Source organism: Heterocephalus glaber, unplaced genomic scaffold (assembly GCF_053883595.1).
Source record: "Heterocephalus glaber isolate CG9 unplaced genomic scaffold, H.glaber_assembly_v1.0 deba00000621, whole genome shotgun sequence".
Lineage (NCBI taxonomy): Eukaryota > Metazoa > Chordata > Mammalia > Rodentia > Bathyergidae > Heterocephalus > Heterocephalus glaber.
The window spans coordinates 457,785-480,432 of record NW_028258153.1 but is presented as its reverse complement, the minus strand read 5'-3'; the positions used below and the strand labels follow the sequence as shown (position 1 = coordinate 480,432).

At 39.0% G+C, this 22,648-nt stretch overlaps 1 protein-coding gene across 12 annotated transcripts in view; it reads right to left on the bottom strand.

Annotated features, from left to right (window-relative positions):
* Dock10 (dedicator of cytokinesis 10) overlaps positions 1-22,648 on the bottom strand; it is a 263,362-nt gene that overhangs the window by 170,551 nt on the left and 70,163 nt on the right. For 2 of the 12 annotated variants that reach the window (XM_087205980.1, XM_013065521.3), the window contains exon 1: positions 6,640-6,862. The exons of 9 other annotated variants lie outside the window; for them this stretch is intronic. In XM_087205980.1, the coding sequence (XP_087062106.1) occupies positions 6,640-6,744 (105 nt within the window). In that variant the 5' untranslated portion in view covers positions 6,745-6,862. Of the gene's footprint in view, positions 1-3,757; positions 3,936-6,639; positions 6,863-22,648 lie in introns of those variants that run through there. One more of the 12 variants, XM_087205981.1, reaches the window with a different exon arrangement.

Below are 22,648 nucleotides of genomic sequence, written 5' to 3'. Positions count from 1 at the left end.
AAAATAAAAAAATAGCAGTGGTTGCTTCTTTGTATAATGTTAGTACTTGAAAAGAAGTACAAAATAGCCAAGAAGATCTAAATCAAATTAAATTACATGTCTCATTTAGTTTTCTAGAAACACTTGAACGATAATAAATATCATTAAAAATACATCACAACCCAATTACAGGGTTTCCTGACACTGGGGAAATTAATGCCCTAGAGCAAACTGCGGGGAACTTTTAATTTGTGAGAAGTCTGTGATAAAAGCTGCAACCAGCTTAAACTTTTGACACTACTTCAGTATTTTAATACTCATACAAACTTTCACTCACATGTCTAGTGGTGACTGCATACATGTAGCATATACAAAAATGCACATAATTCTGTCAATAACATGTATTCTATATTTTCAACCAATCTTTCCACATTGCTAACCCATTCTTTTATCCCGTTATCTGTGGCTACTAGAGATTGAATACCCATCATGGTATTTTTGTTGCTGTTGTTATCTCGCTTTGGAATCAAGCACCATGACTCTTTTTAGTACTGGAATTTTAATTTCCTTATCAAGACTTCTCTCCCTACTCCTAAGGGGACCAGTCTTGGTGTGTCTGATCATTAAAGGGTCCTGCTCTTCTGTGGTCAAGAGTAAGTGATCTCAGTGAGGCCCATTCAACTCTTCCCTCCAGAACTCTGAATCCTGAGTGGAGGGATGCAAAACCCGAGGAAAACATTGGAATTTTCTCATGTCTGGGTCTTTATTCTCACCAGACCATTCATTGCTTCTGAATACCAAGACCATGCCTGATTCCCACTGCTCCGAGCCACTGTAAATCCATTCCCAGTTCTCTTCCAAGCCTGTCTCCCCAACCATTTACTGGAATAGGATTTTAATTCTTGTAACTAAAGAAATCTAATGCTATAAAGTACAAGATGTAGCACGTATAATAAAAGACTGTCGTTTCCTCAGTTTATGTTTATTTGGATTTGAATGGTTTGAAAGGATCTCTTGCAGCCAATGAGTTCTGTCTCTTAAATACAGAAATTTAGGTTAATAAAGTCATATATTAGAGTTGCATCTCAATGCCATCTCATTCTGTAAAATATACGACATCATGGATCATAGGATGGGGGACTCTGACCTTTTGGGTTTTGAAGGTGATACACTAACTGCAGCCCTCTAATTTTCCATTAACACTAATTCAACTCTTCACTTCCCAATGACACCAAACATCAAGAAGTCAAAAAATAAGTTTATGGCCACATTTCTTTTCAGTGCTAACAGGGTCACATGCTATCATCTTGCTCTCCATCAGAGGTGCTTTCTTCACTTGGAAGTGCTGGCAGATCCCTCCAGTGTGTAACAAACAAGGCGTCTCTAAGCCATTTCCAGCTCCAGGTCACTATCCTTCAGTCTGCCATTTTATCCAAAAAGTCACAGTTGCTCTGTTTGTTATATTAAAATAATTTATGCATGTTTGCCCATGGAAATAACAGTCCCACCAAAAATTGTAATAATCATAGTAACAATAGTTACTACCATTTTAAATAACATATCCCATAAATATTAATAATAGCAACTTTCTACCACTGCTATAATGACCAATGGCAAGAACCATGATATGCTTTTAATATCTTCTATTGTTTAATACCAACATTAATCCTAGAAGAAATCATCATAGTTTTGGTGTGTGTGTATGTGTGTGTCTGTGTCTGTGTATTAACAGATGAGGAAGCTTGGATTCTGAAGACTTGGGTAGAGATCTGAATGGAAGTATTTTAACCCAGCTCACCCTGAAACCTACATGGTCTACTCTAATCCATCAGTAAAGAACATGGACATGAAAGGACAAAAAGTAGCAAAGCTTTGTTTGTGTGTTTGTTTCCTGTTGGGAAGATTTTGTCATAGAGCTATAGTTGGCACTACTATTCTTGCTCCCTTTGTGAGTTTTCCAGTGAAGATGTTAGAAGGCTAGAAGACGGCATGAAGTCACTAAACATCTCAGTTGGGAAAGGAGGACAAAGAAGAAAAAATAGTTATGGTAAGGTGAGGAAGATGAAGAAAGGAAAATGAAAAGGTAGTCTTTGGAACCACATAATGAATGCTCATAATCCTTGGGTTAGTATCCACATTGGAAATTGCTACAAATTGAGGGAATCTTCAAAATCAAAAGGTTTTCATCGATGCCAGCATCAAGAAATAAAAAGTTACTGAGATCCTGACTTTAATTCCTTGCACCATGACACTCTCTTTTCATGACACATGGTCTACGTCCTGCTCAAGGGACAAGTAGCTCTCTCCTGCTGTCACTCTCCTCCTTCCCTTAGCAGTTGCTTTGGGGAAAGTGAGGTCATTCCTGGGCAAGCTGCAGACCCCACTCCCAAGTACACTCTGGAAGTACAAGGCTCCTCCGCAGCTCCCTGGCACCTGAGGTAGCTGCTGCCTCTTGCTGCAGCCCACACCCAGCATCCTCTGACCTGTGCTCCCCTAGATTCCTGAGCCAGGTCAAGTTGCAAAGCACATTTCTCCACTTCTGTGGTTCTGGTTGAACTTATGCCCTTCCCCATTCCTGCTTCTTTGTTGTCTTCAACCTGTCCATTTATAAATTTCATTCCCTCTAACTGCTGTGTTTCAACTCAGATTCAATCTCATTTCATCTTCCTGCAGCCATCGCCTTGGGGCCTGGGAGCCCATCCTCTCCTTCCTTTCAACCAAGAGCTCATTCAAGGGCCTAAGTAGGCAACACTCTCTGCATATCTGTGAACTACAAAGAGTGACTGTAGAAGCACATCTGAGCAGGGAGGGGTGCTGTTCACATTGACATCGAAGAATAGAGCATAAAAAACTGATTTGAAAGGCAATAGCACGATGTAATACACAGTGATGTACTCAGGAAATATGTTGAAGCCATTCAGATTAGATCATCTTTCTACAGAAAGAATTTTCATGCATATCAAAAGTTTTCTAAATACTTTGCTATCCTACGAAGTAATGATCCACAAACCAGTAACAACTTAAAAACAAATCTCTGTTATTTTTTAAAGTTCTGTATTTGTTTCTGTGCAGATGATTGACATAAAAACTCAATCTAATCATGTATTTAATCTTTCCAAATTAGGACATGAAATTTGGGAAAGAAATGATCTTTTTATTGACTTCCTTTGTACCAGAGATAATATTAAATAATTCTGGTAAATACAAAAATAGAAAGGCAGTTACAAAGAAAGCCATCAACCGTAGGACACTATACATATTTCAAAGATAAAAAGAAGTTGTTCTACTTGATAGTCTAACAAGTAAGTTTCATTTTCCTTGAACTTTTCTCATAACACAGTTATGTTCTCTAAACTGTATATTGCCTGTGATAAATGGGTGAAAATATATCGAGCAATTTTTGTCAATACATTTGAAAGTGGTATTAATAATGGAAACTTCCAATACAATTAAAATTTCAATCGCAAATCACACAGCTTCAAACAGCATTTGAGAAAAATAATTCACAAGATTGTTAGTCTGGCTCAAGAGAGTATAAGGCTTGGGTGGGTTATTTATACATTTAGGAACTCATAGGGGTCTGGATAAATATTCTAGTTTACTAGGAATTATGTAATTTTAAAATTTGCCTTTGAGCAAGAACTGGCTTGTTGAGTTCAAAATCCACATGATCATTACAAAAACTGATATTTTGTAGCCATCATTATTTCTCCTTTCACTATAATATGAGTATTTCCAAAAGTTTTAAGGAAACTATGGTTTTATTCTCTAATTTTACCTGAAGCCTTGTGCCCATCTTTTGGGTAATTTTGTGACTTGAATCTTTTTTCCTCTAATCACCCACTGAGTAGACTTCAAAGCCCATCTAGGGATGCTGGTTTAGGTTTTAGAATGCTGAGATGAATGTGATGTGGAAAGTCCAGCCTGGCTTTGGGTGGGTTTCTGCTAAATTGAGCCTAAAGAAGGGAAGGAAAAACATGCTGTTTTTGAGGCAAACTTCACTGACCCAGAAGGATTTGGGAACCTGGAAGACAAAAGTTTGACACAACCCACAAGCGTGTCTCCTGAGGAGCTCAGTTACTGTAAAGGCTCCCAGGATGAAAGTCTCTGGCCCAGCACCTTCAACTATAGTCACTGAAAGCCAGTGTACTAGGACTGAGTCCCCTCTCCCTTGCCCTTGGAAGTAAAGCTATTTTATTTGGTTTTAATAATACTACATAACACTGTTAATTTTTTACAGCATTCAAACCATGTTTAGCAGGCATGTTATCCAATCTAATTCAAGTAAGCAGTGCTAAACCCAAAAGGGTTATTATCCACATTTTTCAGAAAAGGAAATTGAAGCTCAGAGTGATTTAAGTAACTGTCCGGGAGCTTGTGAGAGTCAGACAGAGTGACCCCAAGACATCTGTCTCAAATCTAGCATTCTAATTACTTGTTTCACCTTCTTGGATTCTGCTTTCCAAAATAAAAACCACATCTTAGGATAATATTCAAGAATGGATTAAACAATCCTTTCCTCAATAGAAGAGACAACCTGTGAAAGTAGATATGCCTCTCTAAGGGAGAACAAAAACAGGCAACGGTAGCAGGAAAGTCCCCAGAGCCTTCCAGAGAAGAAAGCTAATCACTGTATGAATGATCTTAATTAAATTTGAATGCATTGCTGCTGGATGCAGTAGGAAAACACTGTGTCCTTACTGGCTGCTTTTCCCATAGTACTCAGTAGCAATGCATTCAAATTCAATTAAGATAATTCAAAGAGTGATTGGCTTCATTTTACGGTGAGACACTGGGGACTGTCCTCTCGCCAATCCTGTATGTGAGGTGTATGTAAGATAGACATGTTCTCCTCCGTGTGTTGTCTTTCTAAGTGGACACACAAAAAATGTGAATCTCAGGCTGACATAACCCATGGCACTACTAAGTTCCAATGAGACAAAAACAGTAGGGAAATTACACTTTGGAGTGGTTTAAAGGTTAAAATAATCTCAAGCCAAGCCAATTTTTGAAATAATTTCACTTTTTACACTGACTTTTTTTTTTCCTTGGTGCTGGGGATTGAACTTGGGACCTTGCTCTTGGGAGGCAGGGGGCAGAACCACTGAGCTAAATTCTGGGCAACAATTACACTTTTTACCAGGCTGAAGGCAAACAACTGGTAAGGTTTTTATGGTGCCATCAAGAGGTCACAACTGGGTTCTTTTTTCTGGTAAATGGGGAACAAAATTTGGATCCAGGACTCTGTATATTCTGGTTGGGACATACTAGGTAAAAACCTTAGCTACATCCATGGGAACAAGGCTGATGGATGTGATCATATTATGTGTGCTCACCAACAGCAGACATGCGGCTCTGAGACAGAATCTGAACAAGCAACACAGCACCAATCCTAGTGGCCAGGCCTCTCATAAATCTGGTTACTATTAAATACCAACAAATAACTGTGAGTATAAAGAGAGCCACTATTAACTCAGGGGCAGTGACTTGCTCTTGGTTTTAGCCTGTCAAGGGCTCAATGACTATTCATATTCATAAATGACAATTCAGAAATAGTCTTTGATGCATACATAACTTTTACAGCTACTTCTATTTCAAGATTATAGACTTTATATTATAAAATGATTTCTTATGGTCAACGGTGGTTTCAACTTAGCAAAGAGAGTATTTGATAATGTTTGGAGATGTTTTTATTTGTCACAATTGAGAAGAAGCTATCTCCAGCATTGCAGGGCGGGGATATTGCTAAATATCTTACAATGCACAGAGCACTCCTACAAAAAAACCAAAAAAAACCCCCAGAAAATAATTATCAGATCCCAAAGGACAGTGGTGCTGAAGTTGAGAAAGTTTGTCATAAAGAAAAGGAGAAAAGCTTGAATCATTGATCATACTGAGAAAATGATCTGTCTTCTAAAATGAGCTACGAATAATGTTGCCGTGGCCATTTGTCACATGAAGTAGGCCTTCCACATTACATACAAGTCACCGAAGGGCTCTAGCAGTCGGCTCTGACATTCAACTGTCAGTATTTCTTACAGACAAAAGTCTAGAGTCCTGTAATAAGTATATATTTCCAGAGCCCTCTTTCCATTGGCAAAGAATAAGGCAGAAATATTTGAACCTGTAAAACAATACCAAATCTTTTGAAACTTTAAAAGGTATCAACTTTTATAAATCCTTCTGAGCTATTCTACTTACTTTTTCTTTTATATTTTGGATTGCTCTTTCTAGGAATTTTAAAATAAATTAGTGTATGATGAAAACAGAATATCCACCTTTAAAAAAAACAGCTATACACAAGTCATCAATTAAGGCCTTCATTTATATAATTACAGGCTTTTTAAAATAAAAGGAATAAGTGCTCCAGTAATAATAAATCATACCATAGTATTAAGATAACATTACAAGAATTCCAAATATTCTAGTAATGTTATGCTTATTTAAACCCTCTTTAAAAAGTTATATATAGCTTGGAAATAATGTGATTTCAAAATAATGATGCAAGTAAGACAGGATATTTATGAGTCAAACTGAATTTTCTGTTTTATACAGGACTTTACCCAGGAGCTTAGGTTAGAAAACTACTTGAGAGCCAAGGCTTTTAAAAAGAAAGTATTGAAGAAAAGATGAAAAGCAAAATGATATTCGGATACCTACAGAACTAAATCTGTGGATTTCTTCTGGATTTACTCTCCTTACTGGTCGTCTCTTCTTCCTGAAATCACTGGGCTCCCGTTTAAAAACCTTCCCTCGGAAGCTCATTGTATTGCTGAAATTTCAATCACAAAATAGTTTGAAAATATCAACGTTCTTAAGTGTTTTCTCTCTGGAGCTTCACCAAGCCGAACAAATCTTGTCTCCTCTGGTAAAAAGGGAAATGCTCATGCTAAGTTAATACGACTTCACAGGAAAAAAAAGAAAACCAATGAGTTACCACTTCCTGTGAGCAGCTCACTACCAGCTGTTCCACTACTGCTTTTGTGCATAGATTCTCCCTAAACACCTGCTTCAAAGCAGGACAGAAACGCTAAGTGGCTTTGGATATTTAGGAGAATTGCTCATTGCTACATAAACCATATGATGGGAAAATTACTCAGGGAACTAAATCAAGATTGAACCAAAGAGGTGATTTACTATAAGGCTTCATATCTGACACTAAAAGAGCCACACAAAATTAATAATTATGGCTAGATCTTAAATACACTACAATAATAGTGAGGACAGAGAATTCTATTTAAACAAGTTGCTCATTTAGCTAGTCTCCAAGATGATTGCTTAAGGTGCCAGAAGACTATATTAGAATTTATATTGGCTAACTAAATGAGGAAATTATGCTCTGTTAATGTTTAATATGTGGACATAGACTCCTTGTCAAATGATTGCAAAGAACAATTCATTAATTCCTTCTTCAGGTCTTCACTCACTCAGGGGCTGTTTAAAAGTGCAGTTCTCCCCTCAAGCCCACCTGGATGTTCTTTCCTGTTTTATTTTTCTCTACAACATTAAGTAGCATGTCACACTACTGTACAGTTTATTGATTTGTTTTACTTATGGTCAGTCTTCTTTCATAAGGCTCCATGTTGCATGAGAGTGAGAATTTTATCTGCCTCATTTCATTAACCACTGTATTAACCAGTGTTTCTAGTTCTATATAATTCATAAATAAAGGTGGAATGTGAGTGAGCTTAGTTTTTTTCTACCAGATGAGTGAGCTGAGAAATACTGGAGCCCACAGGAGTAGGCGATTCCTTTTTCCCCCTGAAAATGACTACATCTAGTTCAAGCAAATACAGAAACTAGGGCTTGAGCCTTTCATAGAGCCTCACACTGTCAGGCAGTAATTAGTGCCAGGCAGATAACAGGCATTCTGATTATCCCATGTCTAAGCATGAAGACTGAGGGGTTTTTTTTAAAGAACTACAGAAAAATAGCAAGATACTGCAAAAATGACAAGCATGGGGTAATGCATGTTGTTATTATGTCACTGACTTAGGCACAAAAGAATCCACAGAGCAGGCCTCTTGACCCACGGTCATTGGATGCTGACACTGAATCCACTGTAAGTCCTTAGCTCTAAACAGGTCTCATACTCTGAGTAGCTCTCTGATAGCTGTTTGATGACTAGGAACATGACAGCATATGCAGATTTTTCAGATTTAACTTTTTGTATCTGCCTTAGAATCACCTGATTTCCTGGTGTCAGATTTGTTTTGATTTAAGTAGCTGGACAGTAATATTCTACAACTTTTTTGGATCATGGGCTCATTTGAGAGTCTAATAAAAGGTATGAACTCACTCACCAAAAACTATATGCACTCAGAAACTGCATTCATGGCCAGTGATTGCAAACTTGTGAAGCTCCTTCGTGGACCTTCCCAATGATGGAACCCCAAATTCCTGAGTTATGGTTTAGAAGATAAAGCACATCACTTTATAGAAAAGCACTTAATAATCTTGAGAAACTCTTAGGTGACTTCCTCCATTCCTAATTTTTGCAACTAGCTTGTTTTCATTCCTCTTGAGGTGCCGCCTTTCTTTATCCTGGAGTCTCTCCCACACTTCATCTTCTTCAAAATGAGACTGACTCACTTCTCCAATTCCTCAGCAACTAATCACATAAATACTGGCAGGAGGAGTCACCACCAGGAAGCGGAGAAATTCCTCTAGCACAGCATGGAGATGGAAATCTTGGGGGACTTCTGCGTTTTAGCTTCCTCGTCTCTAGATCAACTCAGCTTCTCCAGCATTCTCTGAGGTACCCTTCACCATTCCAACAAATTTCTTCTCTGTTTAGGTTCAGATATGTGTTGAAAATTGAAAATCAAAAGAGAGAAAGATCTGGCAATTATCACCCCTCCAGTTTTGCAGAAGAGGATATACGGCAAGTAAAGTAGAAGTCCAGTTCTAGAGCCTCAGTGAGTTCTTAGCTAGAAGGAAGAGAGGTGGAACTTTTCAAGTTTATGTATGTACTTATGCAATATATATACATATAAAACATACAACCTCATACAGTCTTACACAGGTCCAAGTCTGGTTTTTTGTTGTTCAGTGAGATGAAGTAACTAATGTTCAATCAGAGAAATAAATTTCAGAAAAAATTCTGGCAACCTGTATTATTTTTCTGCTGCTGCTGTAACAAATTATCACACATGTAGAGACTTAAATCAACCCTCACTATTATCTTACAGGTTTCATGGGTGAGAAATCTGAGAACAATGTGACTCTGTTGATTCTCTGCTTGGAGTCTCACAAGCTGAAATCTACATCTTCTGGAGGCTCTAGAGGAGACTGGTCCTGGCTTCATGGAAAGTTTTTGGAAATATTTTTTCTTTGTAGTTGTAGGACTGAGCTGGTTCTCTCTTTGCTGTCTGTGAGTCAAACATCATCCTGAGCCTCTAGAAATTGCCTCCATTCCCTAACAGACCCTTACTAAGCCAGAAAAAGCCTGCTTGATCTTACTCATACTTTGAATCTCTTCAAACAGAGCTTCTTGCTTCCAATACGTCTCTTCTCCTGCATCCATGCGTTCTAGCCAGGAAAAAAGCCTGGGAATTTAGAGTCTTAAGTAATTAGACTGGTTCTACTAGGATATCCAGAAATTTTTATACTTTAAAGCCAACTGATTAATAACCATAGTTTATATCTGCAAAGCCCCTTCACTTCACTAAGCTTGATGTTTAAATAACCAGAGTCTTTGGGGGGACAACTTTAGAATACTGTCTACCACAAATATATTCTGGACTTGTGTGTGTGTGTGTGTGTGCGCGCGCGCACGCGCATGCATGTGTATCTTTAAAAATTTTTTTTTTTTTCTGGTACAGGGGATTAAACTTGGGCCTTGCGCTTGCGAGGTAGGCGGTGTAACCACTGAGCTAAATCCCTGGCCCATAGAAACAATTTTAACATCAAGAATGTACTGAAAAGAAGGTGTAGGTGAAGAAAACACTTAGCCTTTAAGTGTGGTTTCCATTGAGCAGTGGGGGGTGGGATCCATGTTGTCAAGAAATGAGTGGGAGGAAACAGAAATTTGGTTATAGATTATTTACTGTAAAAACAATGAAATAAAGGTGACAAATAGGTACAGCAGAACCAAAAATGTTGCAACAGAGGAAGACAAACAATGCTGGAGGTGTAATCAAATACATAAACACAGAAAACAAAGGCAATAAGCTAGAGCCAATAAGTTATGAGAACGTTCTTTCTAAAATATTCTGATATGAGTTAAACTATTCTATGATAATTATGTTCAATTATGCAGGCCACCCAATGTGTAAGTGACATTATCATTGAACCTAAGAAACAAGGGGCTGAAACTTGCCTTTTATTGACAAAACTTCTGAATCCACTCCATAAAAATGACTTAAAAGTACGATGAGGAATTTAAAGTAACTTGAAACTTGGTGGTTAAGTACACGTGATGCCATACTTCGATCCACAAATCCTAAATTGAGCAACTAGTAAAGCACTTCCTATTCATTTCCAGTTGCCTTATTTACCAGCTCTTTATTTTATCTTATCTTTATAAAAATATGTTGTGAGATTTTTAGCTTTTGCTATGATTACTTCCTTAATGTTGGAGAATGTTTGCAAACCTCATTTTGTTTTATTTTCTCTTCCATTTCCAGTAAATTTCCCCTCTGCCCACCCAGTACTTTGCTGCACCGACTTTCTCTTGTAGGAAAAAAACCAAGCCAGTCCACAATGCATCTGCAGGCTTAGCTCACCACTGCACAGCGTGTTTAAAGGAAGAAAGGCAACCAGTAGCTACTTCCGCCTTCACTGTGGTCTCTTCTGAGTCTGGCCCCAGGCAGAAGCCCTCCTAAGGTTACCACTGGTGGGGGTGGGGGTGGGGGTGGTGATGATGGGGACTGCTTCCGGTGAGAAAGGTCAACTCAATCGAAGAGGTCCCAAGTTACTAATGAGAAAAGAGATTTCTCAGAAAGGGCTGAAATGAGCACAACAAAATCTCATATTTCTTTATGCAGAACTTTTGGTAGGCAATGTTTATGGAGTAAAAAGGGCTTTTCCTGTCAGTGAAACTCCAATCCAAATAGCATTCATTTTAGTATAGAATTTTTAGAAACTTCATGGAAAATGAAGAGTGCCACACAATATGGACTACACTGAAGGGGAATGCAAGCAAGCCAACGAAAGAGGCAGACGGCAGTATGTTCTTGTGTGAGTTGTGATGTATGAGTACGTGTGTATAGGGTGTGTGTGATGTGTGTTGTATGTGAAGGGGTAGTATTTGAGTTTAGTGTGTGTGTGTATGGTATTTGATGGGTCTCTGCTGTGTATTTATTTTTATTGCATTAAAATAATGTATAGTATTCCATCCTTGGGCCTTCAGACATGCAACACTCTGTAGTGATATGTGTTCATATTATTGAATTTCGCTAAGATTCAGGAGGTGAAAATTCTCAAGTAGGTGAAAATTCTTGATTCGACAGGAGAGGGAAGGAAGAGGACAGGAAGAGAAGTTGTTTGTAGAGTTCAGTGATCCCCTTTTAGAATCTAACAGCAAGTAGAGAAAGAATTACACTTTTTCAGAAGTGAACTTCATCATTGGTCAAAGACTTCTTCCAGAAAAAAAAAATGTTATAGTGCAGAGATACGCATATCTTAGCAATTAGTATTTTAGTGTGTTATTTCAAAAATTAAGATACTGATTTCAGGATTTATTCTTTTCTAAATTTCCTATTGAGAGTTTAGGAGCTTACTATTTTCAGAGTTTTTATGCTATAGGGTAAATGCTGATCTCTATAAATATCATCTGTTTTCATGAAGTCATGAGTATTTAAATATGTCCAGTTTTTAGCCTGGTCTGTTACTGAAAATGAGACATTTCTAAGGGACAAACAATTGTTTCTATGGAGACCATACTCTATCCTCCCCTTGCCTCCATCCTCAGAAGTCAGGGCACAACAACAATAACAAAGACATCAAAAATACAGTGGCTGCCATGGGACTCCTATTTTATGTTTCATACTAATACGTACAACTAGATCACTAGTGCCCTTTTTAAAAGTCATGCAACCAATTCATCACCTAAAATATGGTGCTCTTTTCCCATTAAAAAATTAACACAATACATTTTTCATTGCAATATCATTCCTCGGTGCTCCTGGCCCAGAGGGAGGGGCTTCTGAGCCACCATCCCGCTGCTCCTGGTCCAGAGGAAGGGGCTTCCCAGCCACCATCCCTCCCGTTGCTCCCAGCCCACAGGAAAGGGCTTTTGGGTCACTATCCCTACTGCTGCTCCCAGCCCCTGTCCCACCTCACCCAGCACAGAGGAGGTAATCCATGCAGGCGCTAACAGCCCCCCTCCCCAGTCGAAATGAGAAAACACTTAAATAAGTCTCAAAACCAGACTTCCAGATCACCTACAGCAACCCCAAAGGGAAACAAGATGGAACACTCTGATACTCAACCACCTGGACCCACTGAACTGGCAACAAAAGGGGATCTGGAAAAAATGAAATCAGAAATAATTTCAATGAAGCCAAGAGTTGGTTCTTTGAAAGAATCAAAAAAATTGACAAACCTTTAGCCAACCTTATCAGAAAAAGGAAAGAAAAGGCCCAAATCCATGCAATTAGGAATGAAAAGGGTGAAATTACAACAGACCCAGCAGAAATCCAGAGGATCATCAATACCTACTTCCAGAACCTATACGCCAATAAGATGGAAAACAGAGAAGAAATGGACAGATTCCCAGACACATATGAATTACCAAAGTTGAACGAAGAAGACCTAAAATTTCTGAACAACTTAATATCAACCAATGAAATTGAAAATGTAATTAAAAACTTATCAACTAAGAAAAGCCCGGGCCCTGATGGCTTCACTGCTGAATTCTACAAGACATTTAGAGAGGAACTGCTGCCACTACTGTTTAAACTCTTCAATGAAATTGAAAGGGAAGCAATACTCCCAGATTCATTCCTGGAAGGAAGCATCACCTTGATCCCCAAAGCAGAGAAAGACCCAACTGAAAAAGAGAACTATAGGCCAATCTCACTAATGAACAAAGATGCAAAAATCCTTAATAAGATAATGGCAAATAGAATGCAGAAGATCATCAAGAAGATCACACACCCTGATCAAGTGGGATTCATCCCAGGGATGCAGGGATGGTTCAATACATGCAAATCAATCAATGTAATACACTATATCAATAGAGCCAAGGACAAAAACCATATGATTATTTCCATAGATGCAGAAAAAGCATTTGACAAAATCCAACATGCATGTATGATAAAAACCCTACAAAAAATTGGAATAGATGGTCTCTACCTCAAACTGATAGAAGCCGTCTGTGAAAAACCAACAGCCAATATCATACTAAATGGTCAAAAACTGAAATCCTTCACACTAAAATCAGGAACAAGACAAGGATGTCCACTATCACCACTCTTGTTCAATTTAGTTTTGGAAACATTAGCCATGGCAATTAGACAAGAGAAAGAAATAAAAGGAATAAAGATAGGCAATGAAGAAGTCAAATTGTCATTATTTTCAGATGACATGATATTCTATATAGAAGACCCCAAGAACTCCACCAAAAGGCTTCTAGACTTAAAAACCAAATTCAGTCAAGTAGCTGGTTACAAGGTCAACACACAAAAATCAATAGCTTTCCTCTACACAAATGACAGACTCACTGAGAGAGAAATAGGGCAAATAATTCCTTTCACAATAGCATCCAAAAAACTGAAATACCTAGGAATCAACCTATCGAAAGAAATCAAAGACCTCTTCTCTGAAAACTATAGCACTCTGAAACGAGAGATAGAAGATGATATCAGAAAATGGACAGACATCCCCTGCTCCTGGGTAGGAAAGATTAATAGAGTGAAAATGGCCATACTTCCAAAACTGCTATATAGATTCAATGCAATTCCAATTGAGATCCCAGCAGCATACTTCATGGACCTTGAGAAAACCATCCAAATATTCATTTGGAACAAGAAGAGACCCAGAAGAGCAAAGGCAATTCTAGGTAACAGAGACATGGCAGGGGGTATCACAATCCCCAACCTGCAACTCTACTACAAAGCTATTGTGATAAAAAACAACATGGTACTGGCAAAGAAACACCTGAGGAAAAGTGGAACAGATTAGAAGTTGCAGAAACAATGCCAGACACACTCAGCCATCTTGTCTTCGATAAAGGAGCCAAACACCCTCATTGGAGGAAAGATAGCCTCTTTAATAAATGGTGCTGGAAAAACTGGGTTTCAACTTGTCAAAGATTAAAACTAGACCTATATCTCTCACCATGCACTAAACTAAAATCAAAATGGATTAAAGATCTAAATATTAAAATAGACACTCTGAACCAGTTGGAACAGATTTTAGGTAGAACTCTTGAAGACATTGGTGCAGGAAAAGATTTTATGAACAAAACCTCAGTTGCCCGTGAACTAGTACAAACAATCAACAAGCGGGATCTCTTCTTATTAAAAATCTTCTGCACAGCAAGAGAAAACACCAGCAGTGTGAAGAGACAACCCACAATGTGGGAAAAAAATCTTCACCTGCTTTTCCTCAGACAAAGGTCTACTATCTCGAATCTACAAAGAATTTAAAAAGATCAGACCTCCCAAATTTAAAGACTCAATCCAAAAATGGGCATCTGAAATGAACAGACATTTCTCAGACAAAGAAGTAGAAATAGCAAATAAATACATGAAAAAATGTTCAACATCACTGGTCATTCGAGAGATGAAAATGAAAACAACACTGAGATTCCACCTCACTCCAGAAAGAAAGGCTGCTATCATGAAATCAACCAATAACGAATGCTGGTGGGGCTATGGGGAAAGAGGAACCCTGCTCCACTGCTGGTGGGAGTGTAGACTGATGCAACCACTGTGGAAATCAGTATGGAGATACCTCAAAGAACTAGGACTGGAAGTCCCATTTGACCCTGCTATTCCGCTACTGGGGATCTTCCCCAAAGAGTTAAAAGAATCATACCACAGTGATACATGTGTACCTATGTTCATAGCAGCACAGTTTGTGATAGCTAAAACTTGGAAACAGCCCAAATGCCCATCAACTGGAGACTGGATCAAGAAAATGTGGTTTTTTTATAAAATGGAGTACTACTCAGCCATAAAAAGTGAGACATTAGAGACATTTATAGCTAAGTGGATGCACATTGAGGTGATACTCTTAAGTGAAATAAATAGGACACAGATGTGTAAATACCGAATAGTTTCTGTGGTGTGAGAAACTGAAAGTGTAAATAAGGACTAAATGTATAATAGGTAATGTGAAATAGGAAGAAAAGGGGCAAAGGGGAAGGAAGTGGGAGGGGTAGGAGAAAGGAAAGAAGGGTATGGAATTAATATGAGAAAATGGAAAATTAGGAACAAAATCTTTGTAAATAGGGAGGACTGGAGGGGTTGAAGGGAGGGCTAGGCAAGGGTGAAAAATAAGAACCAAGAAAGATTATGTAAAGGTGCAAATCTCCAATGATGAATGTCATTATATTGTATACCTAAAATGTACCAATGATTAGAATGAATAATCGATAATGCAAAATAGGAAGATAAGGTCCAAAGGGGTTGGGGTTGTGGGGGAGGGCAGGAAAGGAAAGAAGGGAAAGGAAAAATGATGAGAAATGGAAAAAATGGAAATAAAGTCTTTGTAAAAAGGGAAGGGTGGAGGGCGTGAAGGGAGGGCTAGGAATGGGGAAAAAGTAAGAACCAAGATGCATCATGTAAAGGTACAATTCCCAATGAGAAATGTAATTGTGTTGTATACCTACAATGTATCAATAAAAGAATTAAAAAAAAAAAAGAAATAAGAGAGCAGAAACTAAGTGGCCAATGAAGAATAAAGGCTGCAGAGGGCAAAGACAGAAAAAATCCATGTGTCAGTCTAGGCCAAAGATGACTTCATAAAGGCAATGTGACCTGAATCAAGCCCTAGAAAAAGTAAGACTTTGAAAGTCACAATTATAAGAAAATCCCCCAAAGCATAGGTTCTTCAGTGTTTGAAAGAATCACACAGAAATTTGTTAAAAATATGGATTCCTGGGCTCTATATGAGATTTTGGTAGATCTGATGGGGATTTGGTGATCTGGATTTATAATGAGCAGCTAAATGATGCTCTTGAAAGATTGCTACATAGAGCGCGCCTTGAGCAATGGGGACTGACAAGCTGGCTCACCTAATAGTTTTCTTAGGTGGAAAAATCATATACAGTAATATCCTCTGCAGCACCACCTTCCAGTATTAACTTTTTTACGTACTGAGGCTTCATTTACAAAATCAAATATTCTCTTTTTCCAGTGCATACTCAACCGTATGGATTCTACTGACCAGTTGGATCATACTGTCCATCAAGCCTGGGCCTCAGAGCTACTCCCAGCTTCCCCTTCTGGCTTCCCCATTCCCTGTTAATTTCACTTCACTTCCTCTTCATGAGAAACTTCTTTGCTTGGAGTTTTGTAAATCTGGTCATGCATGTTATGCCTCTCAGTTATGGTCTGACTCAAGTTTCCTAAGACTCGGAGTTATTGGCTTTTTGGGCCAGAGCACTCATTGATGTTGTGGGGGATCCTGGGGATGGCATTTCTTCCTGGCCTCTCCCTATTAGACTGCCAAGCCAGAAATATGTTCAGACATTGCCAAAAGTTCCTTGAGGATGGAGGAGCCTCATATCCCCCAGCGTCCACCCAGAGGCTAAATCCAGTGTTTCTTTGATGATGGCTCTCAAAGCCAGTGATGTAGAAGATGTTGGATGCTTCTCTGTAGACCAGGATTAGCACCTCTTGAGAGCTGAGCTGACCTGCTGGGAAGAACCCCAGACCTGCTGGCCTTCCTGTCAGTGGCCTGTCTCACTTCTCCACATTCCTCAGAATCCCATCATTCACGTTTGTCCATGAGTCTAGGTTTCTGTGTCTGTTCTGGTCTGTCTCTACTAAAACACAGTTATCACTTGACTGGAAAAAGATATGAAGCCATTATAATCTTCAGGAACTTGAAATAATGTATTGGAAGAGGCGTGCTGCACTAGGCAGGGCTCCAAGGAACTGGAGATGAAGACAAGCATTTGAAGGATAAAATTGGGAGCATGGTGTTTGGCACTGTGAGTAAGATCTCTGTGCTGCTGGCAGTCAGCTCACATTCGGTTCTGGGGCTTTTTGCTCATTTGCAGGGGGTCTCTGGGCAGGTTACCCTGTCAAGTAAAGACAACCAAAATATGGTGGACCCTTGACTTATGAACTCAATTCGTTTCTGAGGGCTGGGTGTAACTCAAATTGGTCAGGGTCCTGTACATAGCCTTCAAAGTCTCTCTCCTGTGTAAAGGCAGATCTGAGTGTCCTAAGAGAGTCATCAGCCCAGGATTTCTCAATTAACCCCACACAGGAAAGGATGTAATAGTGTTCCATCCAGAACTCTTTAAGGGTTAAATCTGTATCTGAGACCATCTGGAACCACAAGCACCTGGTTGGCATTCAGGTGGTAATTCAAGGTTGTAAGTTAAAACTAAAATTCTGGTTGTAGCCCAAGTTGTTCATATGTCAGGTCATTTGTAACTTGAGGATCCATTGTACCTACTTCATTAGATGTTGGAAAGCTTCATGAGAGAATGCATGTAAAGCACTTAGCACAGTGCTTGGATCATAATGATTTATAAATGCTCAATGGATACTGGCTGTAAATTTGATTAAGAAGCAATTCTTTTGAGCAGGTAGTGTTAATCTGGGTTCCTGAACTGTTTTAGGAGTATAGGAAGGCCTAGATGTTGGTACGATGTGCATAAGGAGGAAAAGGAAGAGGCAGGGTTCACAAACGACACCAGATGGTTTGAAAGTGGCAGTGGAGGGGCCAAGGTGTGTCAGAAATGAAGGCAGTGACCAGAAGGCCCGCTTGGTTTGCATACGGATACTGAGGTTAACAGTCCCTCCTCCCTGCACACTTGACCCTTACACAGCTGACATCTTTGTGCTCATTGTGTCCTGCAACACTGCTTATTTCATCTTTAAATCCCCTCTGTGCACAAGTACAAAAGGTTCCAATTATCCTATTTCTGTCATCTCCCTTCAACCCATACAAAAGACTCAAATGCCAAGGAAGTTTAGAAAGCCATGTTTTAAGCAATATCATATGCTTTTATGTCTTTTCATGGTTACTTTTCTGCCTAAGCAGGATTGTGAAATCCCAGAGCAATAAACAGTATGGTCTTTATGTCTCAACTGTGCTGGGTTTTCTACTGGCATGTGGCAAATCCCAACATTATAATGACCAACTTGATGCTGTGAACAGGAGAAGGACATTGCACCCTTCTTTTTGTCTTCCCCTTGGCCCTTCCCCTAACTTTCCAAGGACACAGAAAGATATTAAAGTACACTGATAAAGAGACATTTAATCTGACTTTGTTCTCTTTTTTGAGGATGTCATGGATTGGGAAAGATATCTGCTACCTCAACTGAATCAAAAGATCTTTAGCAGCATTGAAAATTGGCATCCCTTTGTTTTAGCTGGCATTAAGGGACATATTTTCAGAAACCAGTTTTGGATTTGTATTCACTTCTTATGTTTCGTGCTCATAAGTACTGAATAGAGGATGCCACTGATCTCTCTTGTTTTGTTTTGTTTTGTTTTGGTATCGGGGATCAAACTCGGGTCCTTGATCTTGCGAGGCAGGCAGCGCAACCACTGAGCTAAATCCCTGGCCCTGTCTCTTGTTTTGTTTGGTTTCTTTTAGGCAGATCACCTCAAGTGCCTGGTGGCAGGAGCCTGGGAAGGCAGTCAGCAGCACTTTATTCAGAAGTCCGTGCATTCACTGATGGGCTGAGTGATCTTGGGTAATACAGTAACTTCTCTGGACATCTTTATCTTAAAAAGCTGTCTTCATGTTTAGTATTTTACATTGGTGTATGTGTTTAAATAAAATAACTTGTATCATTCATTTGCAGATAAATGAGTGGACACAAAAAATAAACTTTTCTTTTTTTTTAAAATGTAAACACCAGATGGAAAAGAAAGCCAACTTCCAATCAGAGCTCCCCTCTCTCTACACTCAGTTGGATGGCATGTCTGTGCCCCATTCCTTGTCCTCTGTTAGATTTTATTTCAGATGGAAACAGCTGTGCTTTCTCACTGGATGACATTGGCCTTGACAATGTCTGTAAATAGAGTACAGAAAAGAATTTGGCACTGTTTTCACACCCACTTAATTTCCTGATATTATCTTGGTTAAAGGTATGAATATTCAGATTTTTTTAAAAAAAAACATATCCCGACTTTGGCCTTGAATGTAGCTGCAGAATGGAAGCCAACACTGGGAAACCAATCCTTTCAACTTTCCTGGTCGCCGTTTTTCCCTGCTCTGATCTTGGGACCGATTTCTTGGGACTACTACCAAAGGCCAGTCTTTGTACAAAGCCGGAACTTTTCAATCTATTAGAGAAAGGGGCAGAGTGAAGGTGGGTGTGACATATCTCTCTCTCCTATCATGGAATCGGGCACTGATTTTCCTGTAGGTAATGTCTTTCTACCGTCTCACCTTTCTGAACATCAAATATGGTGCCCTTAGGGACGGGGATTTAGCTCAGTGGTTCTGGTGCCTGCCTCGAAAGCTGAGGACCTGAGTTCGATCCCCAGTACCAAAAAAAAAAAAACCAACAAAAACTCCTGCCTGGAATATGGTGCCCTAAGCCCACCTCTATCCACCAGACCTCCCTTCTTGGAATTTGAGCTTCAAGAAGAAATGACACAGGGACAAAATGCAGTTATGATTTAAACCAAAAACAGTATCTTGAATTCTGTGCATTATTATTATTGCCATTGTGATTGTTTCTGCACCCTCCTGTGCTTCCCAAGGTCAGCCCCTGAGCTTTTCCTTCACTTTGATGGGCTCTGCACCCTCTCTCACTCTCTGTTACCCTAAGGTCACTTTCTTTTTGAAGCAATATAAGTGTGACTATTCACTTATTTATGCCACAAGTGAATAGTGATACTGAGCTAAGTATAGTAATTCCTCGGTTTGCAAATTGAAGTGTTTGTGAACAATTTGGTTCAAGAACAGAAGCATTGGCAAAATGTTGCTTGTGTAGCAAACTCTGCAGTGGGGGATGACCGCAGCTATCTTCCCCAGGATTGTGGAATGAATTAAGTTCATGAACTGAGGTACCACTGTATTTAGGGTAACCAGAAAGAGGTCTTTTTTGCCTTTATAGATCTGAAAGGAGATAGTTCGACAAATATTTTGATCAGAGGTTTGCATTAGAAAGCACTAAAAATCAATCCAATCAAAAAATCTCATTATCTTATCTTTCAAATACTGTAATCTCCCCCAAACCAAACCAAACCAACCCAAAACAAGACCCCATCTAAACAGAACAAAACAAATCAAACCAACAAAAAGTTCATTACATTTCCTTCTAAATACTATTCCATGTGGGATTACCATCATGGCATAACATCTTTATGTACCTAGGTGATAAAGCTGGGGACTCCATTTTCATTTTCAACATGCCTCATCTGGTCCATCAACTGTATAACCAGCCCATCATTAAATTCTAATGATTATCCATTTTCTTCTAATCAGCTCTCTCAATGCGGCAATTTTCCTCTAAAGCCAAATCTAACCATGCCATTCCCAACTCAGCGTCCTTAAACAGCACTTCCTCTTGACAATATAGTGCCCTCCCCACCCCAGTTCTCGAGATTCCTATAGTGCCAGTCAAATTTACACATAAGAGATTTACAGTGTCAAGTAAACTGGAGAAACCCTAGATAGAACAAAGCTAAACTGTCCCCCCCACCACACACTGCAAAACTCAGAGCTGTAAATTTTCAACATGCAACACGACTCTCTCAGGGAATGTCTACCATGCAATACTTCCCACACTTATTTTTGTGCAGAAACATTTTACTTATTCTGGGTCATAGCTTGGGAAGTGGTATCTGCAGCTGGTATACATAGCGAGAGACCTAATGAGACTAAATTTAAAATATTTTAGCAAAAGAAGATGACAGAAGCAACTTCTCTGGAGTGGACAGGACTCGTATAAGTTTATGTGAGAAAACGAGACAGTGCTGGGTTGCATAGGTGCTAAATCAGGAACAGGACAGCCAGCGTGGCTGGCTGACAGGTGTCAGGGCAAGATCTCTGCACCTCTCTCAGTTTTGACCCATTCCTTTATGAGCACTGGCCAAATAACCCATCTCTCCCCAGAATGACCTTTCACAGCAATATGGCCAAGAACATTGTGCACACCAGTTAGGGAGGTACTTAAATAAATGATTGGCTTGAAATAGACTAAAAGGACATTTATTTAGTTATTTGGCCTTGGGCTTGTTGGGTCTCTGTGAAACCTCATCTTAGTAGGATGAGCTGTAGACAACCTGCATGATTGTTTAGTAAGCACTATAAGAAGAACTATAGTCAGCATGGACAATAATTCACAACCAAGTGGAGGTGAAAATATGCAGTATATGGGTCCACTTTCCACTCCAGCCCTCAGTGGTAGCTGCTTATATCTCTAGTCTGGTTTGTAAACAGATTTCTGAAAGTATTCATTGCCTTTGATGCATTAATTCCCACATCTTCTACTTCCACTTCAGCATTATGTTGCTGAAAATTAAATTAAGTACCAGATATTTATGACTGCATTTGCCTTTTATTGTTTTACAGTCAAAAGGGACCCTTTGATTTGTTATTATTCAACTACACCTATGGAAATCTTTCTGAATTAAGAGCCAGGGTGAACATTTCTGGAAATCAAAATAAAATCCTTAGCCATACATTTAACATCAAAATCATTTTCCACACATGTCAGCTAAACAAATTACAATGTGCTGTAAGCAATGTAGCTCTCACTGCTTCCTTGAAGTTAGAACATTGACTTAAAGTGAAACTAATAAAAAGTTATAAAAGAATGACAGCCTGGGACTCAACTTGGTCTGACAGTTATAATTTTTGTGCTGAAAGTATTTTTAAATATTACAATTCATTGCCAACATTTATCATGTTGTAGGTGTTAAAATTTTTAAAATTTTTATTAGTATGTGTTTACAATACCTAATGATTACATTCATCATGGAGAATTGGAACATGGACAAAACACACCTTCATTCTTCTTATGTCCCATCCCTTCCCCAACATTCCCCTCTCCCAGGGAAAGATTACTCTTGCAGCTGTTGTTGAAGAGAAGAGATTTGGTTTCTGTCTTCTCTTGAAAAAATCAAGACCTAATCCTGCCGATCTCATTGTGTGAAACGAAAACTTGTGCCCCAGCAGAAAAGTGCCTGGAACACTTGGAGGGACCATGCCTTTTCTAGTTGCTCTGCTCCTCACCCCTCTCTGTCTCCTTGTCTACCCTTCCTCAATTATTCCCTTGATGGCCTGCAGGCACTTCTGTCTATAACCCTTTAAGTCACACTTGAGATTGTATCAGCTGGTATGATTATTGTGTCTGGGAGTCTAATCTAAGCCTCCCTTGCTTCTTTTACATTATACAACCAACTTAAACATTTCTCCCCTTGATAGATTTGCAATTTATCAGGGTTGTGATAAATAATTCCCCAAATGAGAATAACAGGTCAATATTTTGAATGTAGTAATAAAATTACATTTCTATTCTAATACATCTAATCAGACTGTCCTCTTCTTAAATGTATGGGACAGAGAATACTTCTA